The sequence below is a fragment of the Penaeus monodon genome, chromosome 4, assembly GCF_015228065.2.
Source record: "Penaeus monodon isolate SGIC_2016 chromosome 4, NSTDA_Pmon_1, whole genome shotgun sequence".
Classification (NCBI taxonomy): domain Eukaryota; kingdom Metazoa; phylum Arthropoda; class Malacostraca; order Decapoda; family Penaeidae; genus Penaeus; species Penaeus monodon.
Genome location: NC_051389.1, coordinates 5,325,652 through 5,332,308, shown reverse-complemented (window position 1 = coordinate 5,332,308; position 6,657 = coordinate 5,325,652). Strand labels below are relative to the sequence as shown.

The following is a 6,657-nucleotide window of genomic DNA, read 5'->3' as shown; positions in this document are numbered from 1 at the left end:
GGCCAAAGGAGAGAAGAGAGACAACGGTGATTACTTACATTGAACAGGAAAACTTACAATGACACCAAACAGGTGATATCATGGTCAAGGGAATGTCACAGGGAAAGATACCACTATGCGACTCCGTCAGGTGATCGTCCTCGTTCCTTCCGAGTCTGATCAAAGCTAGAGTGAGCCAATGAACACCACTCGCTGGCCACACCTACGAGACCCGGTTTACCAGGCAAATCCACCAGACTGGAGCGTCGAGTTACTTGATGGCAGGACGCTCCCTCGCCCCCCCCCCCCCATTGTTTAAGTGATAGAACAGCTGCTGATGACATGTTGCCTTGCTGGGAACTCCGGGTAGTACTGCTCTTTCTTGTCCATTCAAGGTAGTAGAAAATGCTTCGGCCAAAGGAGAGAAGAAGAACAACGGTGATTATACATTGACACAGGAAAAACTTACCATGACACCAAACAGGTGATCTCATGTCAAGGACTGTACACAGGAAAAAGAATACCACTATGCGACTCCGTTCAGGTGATCGTCCCGATTCCTTCCCTGACGGTCTGATCAAAGCTAGAGTGAGCCAATTGAACACCACTCGATGGGTCCACCCCCCAAACAAAAAAAAAAAAAACATACGAGAACCGGTTTCTACTCAGCAAATCCAACCGACTGGAGCGTTTCGATGTACGGACGGGCAGGGGCGCTCCCTCAGCACTTCTGCATTTGGAGGTCGAAGGGGAGAGGAGGTGAACCCTTTGCTGCAAGGACAAAAATAGGAGGCCGGTTAACGTCACGGGGAAGCAACAAAATTTTTAGGACCTACATAAGTGAAGTGCCCTGCTCACCGCGCACGAGCACATGTGCCTTGGAAAGGGCACCACAGATGAACAAGGTAAGATCAGGGGAGGATTATTCAAGTCCTAAATTGTGGGACCCAAAGAGGAACATGGTGATGGACATCATGAATTCCCACTTTCACTTTAAGGAAATCGAGCCCAGCTCCAGACAATTGGATAAGGTGAACAAGACGACTTGCTGGCCTGAAAAACACGTCTTCAAAGGGCTGAAACTCCTGAAGGCTAAATATGTAGCAGAAATGGAGAAGTTCCTTTCAAGAAGGACATGCTGAGCAGGCAAAGGAGTAGGACCGCAGGGAAGACATGGTTACCTACCACACCACCCGGGTATTCAATCCTAACAAACTGAGAAAAATACCATAGTGTCCGACTGTGCTGCTTCCTTTGAAGGGCACACCCTAATAGAAGGGCATGCCCAAAGGCCCAGACTGATGAATGGACCGCTGGGCATACTGCCTCCGGTTTAGAGAAAGAAGAATTGCAGTAGCTGCTGATATCAAGGTCTATAATTTTCACCAGGAAAAAGGTCACCCCACGGGATCATGATGTTCTAAGGTTCTTGTGGTGGCAAAAAAAAGGGGGATTCTCATGCGAGGCCGAAAGTATATCGCATGAATGTGCCCTTATTTGAAGTGTTTGGAGCCCCACATGTTGCATCATTTGCTCTTCTAAGGACGACTATCTAAGACCCAAAATTAGCAGATATGTAAAAGAGAACTTTATGTAGATGGCCTCATGATATCTGTCGAGAATGAAGCAATGGCATCACCAGGGCAAAGCAGTTTGATAGGACGAATAGCCGTCCTCATATGCGATTCTGGCGCGAATGTCACAGAACAGAACGCTTGAACCCCCTAACCATGCCCTGAGGATGAATGTAGATGGTATTCCAGATGCAGACAAATGACAATTGCTTCACTTGACAACACAATATGGGCGCGAGCCTGGATCAATGCACAAGTCGTAGCAGATAGGTTCTGGAGATGAGGGAAAGCTGAATACCTGAACACATTGAGGATGAGACAGGAAACAGTTGAAGCATCCAGAAATCTTAAGGCAGGAGACCTTGTCCTCATTGTCGAACGACATATCCAGGAATCCGGTGGGGCTAGGGACGGGGTGGACGAGGCTATAGCCGGGAAGATAGACTCGTGAGAAAGACAAAGTCCGGACTAGTCGGAATCCTCATCAGACCCATAGTGAAGTTATGCCTCTTTAGAAGTATCATTATCCTAACCCTGGGATTATTTGTTGCTCACAGTGGAAGCAAAAGGGGGAAGGTAGCCGCCGTGGTTATCCATACTTTCATATTATGGTGTATCATATATTCTGTAGATCACTTATTCGTAACAACTTTGCAATCGGAGAGGCATGTCATTGTATAAAATTCATCTTCTGGGTGTCACAACGCCTCGAGGAGGCCTAGCGGCTGTGACCGCGGGTCAAACACCATAGAGTCCGTATCAGGCATAAGAGCGGGACCTGTCAGAACTTGTTGTGTGAGGCGTTAGTCCCCTAGGAGTGATGGTGGTCTAATGTGTATTCACAGCACGAGCGGAAGATAGGGGTCGTGACAACTAATGTATAACATATGAAGTAGAATGTACTTGGACGTCGTAGCATATGTATGTTTAAAAGGGTGAGGGCAGTTCAAGAGAACCCTCCGTGCCGCAAGACGCCATAGCATACTGGAATCAGATGATATTATGACGGTTCCCGCAATGCGTATGTATGCCTTGTATTGTAGAAGTTCTTTACTTATAATCTAATATATATTGTTATTATTGGTTTTATGTATTGTAGGCACGCTTCCTATAATCGATGTATTTAATAACAGGTTTTGACCGCTACTGAATAAAACTTAACGACCCGAAGTGCTATGAAGTGGTATCAGTCACCCCACACCCATTTACAACTAATAGGCGTTCTTCGGCGGCCACACACCACACACACACACACACACACACAACAACCACCACACACACACATATACACACAAACACAAACACACACACACTGTAAGCGAGTGACCACCGCAAGCCACCAGATGTAAGCGAGAGCACCGCAAGCCACCAGATGTAAGCGAGACGAGAGATGGACTTGGGTGAGTCAGTGAAAAGGGGCTTAGCTTGCTGGTTTATTCTTGAAGACAGATATGAGACCCCTCAAGAGACCCCCGGTGTCCCCGGGTGGAGGACGAGGTGGTGGAGCTAGACCCTGTGTGATCTGCGTTCTGCCCAAGGAGAAGGGCAGCTGCTTGGACGGGGTTGTAAAGTGTACATAGGGTCTTGCTACGTATTGTTGACATCGCTCGGCCACGTGCAAGGCTCGTCTTCGAGCCGACTGTAACGCTTGAAACGATGCAGTAGAGGTTATGTTCGGTATCTACAGATGGTTCCTGGTGATCCGAGGATCGCTGGTGTCGTCGTGTGCCAGGGTAGCGGGTGTGGCAGAGGTTTCGCACTGAGGTGCAACATTCAGTAACGAGGAGGGTCAATCGTCTTCAGAAGCTGAGATATAAGTGTACCAGGCCAGTAAAAGGGCTAAGGAGGAGGAGGATAATCTGTTTGTCAATCACCTTACTAAATTGCAAGAAAAATGAGAGCATAATAAGAACAATTTGTCACAAGAAGAGTAACGTGTCAAGTAAGGTGTTAATTACTGAACGAGTTCAATAAGGTACCATCATATTGAAGAGAGAAAAATTAATTGGATAAGAATTCCATATCTTTGGGGTAAATAGGCAAGTATATATGCTTTGAACACATAGGCAGCTGGGCCTGAACTTAATTCTAACAGTGCGCGTCTCGGCGCTTCAATCATATGAGCGTAAGTGTGCGGCGGGCGCAGGATTCCTTCGTTTACGGCCATGAGCCGGGCTTAAAATTAACTTGCGGTGATTGTAACCGACTAAGCCTATATAAAGCATGGTGTCTGCAATGTGTTGCCATTATTTGCAACTGGAGACACTACCATCAGTACATATTCACCAAACCTTAAACTAAAGAAGCATAAACTCCAGCATTACTGAGGACAAGATACCGAACTTCGAGAGGACGTCGTAAGAGATTTGGGTTCAGTTATTAGTCATAGAAGGCCGCGGTGGCCGAATGGTTAGAGCGTCGGACTCAAGACTGTCACGGCGGCAATCTGAATTCGAGAGTTCGAGTCACCGACCGCCGCGTTTGTTCCCTTGGGCAAGGAACTTCACCTTGATTGCCTACCTAGCCACTGGGTGGCCAAGCCAGCCCAAGTCAAGTGCTGGTCCCAAGCCCGGATAAATAGAGAGAATGATTACCTAAAAGGTACCACCGGCACTCTCCGTGGAAAGGAACTGGGGACCCTACCACGTACTCACTCCAAGAGCATCACAACATGAAAACTACAATTAAATATCATGCTGTGACCACGGCGGCTCAGACATGAACCTACCGTTAAAAGAAGAAGATTAGTCATAGGGATGGCACATAGTAAAATACGCAATCTTAGAGTGAATTCCGAGTAGAGTGGGCAGGTAGGTAGATAAGAGGATAGTCAGGTGATCGAAATCTACTTGTGAACGAGCGACAGATTAGCACGGCAAGTATGAAGAAACAGTGAAATAAAGAACGATATAGTGTATACACAGAATATAACAATACGCAAGAAGTAATGAAGTGAATACTAATAGGAATAACATATAAGAAAAAAAAGATAATTCCATTAATTCGACACAAATAAACATGAATAATATGATGAGAGCAGCCGAACATAACAATAATTAATTAAACTCGAAGGTACTCATTTGTTCTGAGAGAAATGATATATGCTAATTTGTGCGATCTGAGGATAAAAATGATAATAGACAGAAAAATACTAACAGAATACATCAATTAAGGGATGGTTAGGGCTGGGGAATGAGGTGTGAAGTGAGGGTGCGTGTCACTTAGGTTTGATCTCAGTGTGTGATTGTAATGAAAAAAAAAACAATGGTTGACAGCGAGAAGTTATGTAGTATAGAATTAGTAGTGTGCGTTCGTAGAGTGGCGTGTACTTGAATTTGAAAGAAGGCAACTTGTATGCAAAGTGTGGGTGGGTATAGGGAGGGCAATAGTTACTCTGGCACTATTAGGTACACTTACTTTTAAGAGTGACGAGGAAGTGTTGATGGTGGTAGGTAGAACTGCCACTTCATCGCTGTGCTGACGAGGGTTCGCGAAGACTTGGCGAGGTAGGTGAGCCGGATTGGCGAGTGTGGTGGCGTAGAGTGCGAGGATACATCTTCAGCGACTCCGTCAGGAGGGTTGCACAGGCGTGAGTGTTTAGCACGAAGTAGTAGGACAGACATGGTGCGGGTAGGCGTGATCGAAGAGGACTTGGTAGCGATGGCTGGGCGTTAAAAGAGGCGGGGAGGCACTTCGCGTGGATCGACAACAGGCGTCGGCGAGAAGCGAGGTGCTAGGGGAATATGCGTCGGCGTTGTGAGGTTCTTGAACACCTCTGCCATCAGATGTAAGCGAGTGACCACCACAAGCCACCAGATGTAAGCGAGTGACCACCGCAAGCCACCAGATGTAAGCGAGTGACCACCGCAAGCCACCAGATGTAAGCGAGTGACCACCGCAAGCCACCAGATGTAAGCGAGTGACCACCGCAAGCCACCAGATGTAAGCGAGAGGCCACGCAAGTCACCAGATGTGAGCGAGACGAGAGATGGACTTGGGTGGGTCAGTGAAAAGGGGCTTAGCTTGCTGGTTTATTCTTGAAGACAGATATGAGACCCCTCAAGAGACCCCGGTGTCCCCGGGTGGAGGACGAAGTGGTGGAGCTGGACCCTGTGTGGCTTGGGCCGTCTGCCGTGTCTCTCTCCCTCTACCTTACGGACGTGTCCTCTTATGCGGCGGTTCCCTTCGAGGACGGATGTTTATCCCTGTGCGAAAAGAGAAAGCCGGGCGACATCTGCGTTCTGCCCAAGGAGAAGGGCAGCTGCTTGGACGGGGGTGTGAAGTGTACATCCGGTTCACACACACACACACACACACACACACACACACACACACACACACACACACACACACACACACACACACACACACACACACACACACACGCAGGCACACACACACAGGCACACACACACAGGCACACACACACACACACACACGCACACACACACACACACACACACTCACACACACACCACACACACACACACACACACACACACACACACACACACACACACACACACACACACACACACACACACACACACACACACACACACACACACACACACACACACACACACACACACACACACACACACACACACACACACACACACACACACACTTTAGACGATCATGTAAATTATTGATTTGAACCTTTTTTCAGAATATCGTGTCAAACCTGGGGAATACTGCAGAGATTCTACAGATTGTATTCAAGGACTAGAGTGTGAGGAATTTAAATGCAGGTGTCCCATGTATGTACTTCAGTACTGGTATTGATAGATTTTTATTTTCCTTTCATTTATAACTAGGATTTTCAAAAGTCATTCATAGTAGATTATATTGCTTACATTTTCCTGGTTGAAATATTCTGACCATTTGTTTTTTTCAGTGTTATATAATCTGCAGTTACAATTTCACCGATATATATGGTTCATTCTTTAATAACAGATTAACCTAGTATACACAGCAATTTTCTCTTTAAAGACATGTACATTTCTTATTACTTCCAGTAATTGTTGGTATGACCAAAGAAGAGAAGTTTGTGACTGTGGGAAGGTTGAATCAGAGATGGGACCAGTTATTCTTGGGATTT

At 46.6% G+C, this 6,657-nt stretch overlaps 1 protein-coding gene across 1 annotated transcript in view; it reads left to right on the top strand.

Annotated features, from left to right (window-relative positions):
* Positions 1-3,004: 3,004 nt before the first annotated feature.
* The window catches only part of LOC119572430 (anti-sigma-I factor RsgI2-like), a 7,495-nt gene continuing 3,842 nt past the window's right edge, over positions 3,005-6,657 (top strand). The window contains 4 exon segments of the mRNA XM_037919545.1: positions 3,005-3,123; positions 3,241-3,293; positions 6,226-6,316; positions 6,575-6,657. The exon segment at positions 6,575-6,657 is cut by the window's right edge and continues 58 nt beyond it. Of these exon segments, the coding sequence (XP_037775473.1) occupies positions 3,005-3,123; positions 3,241-3,293; positions 6,226-6,316; positions 6,575-6,657 (346 nt within the window).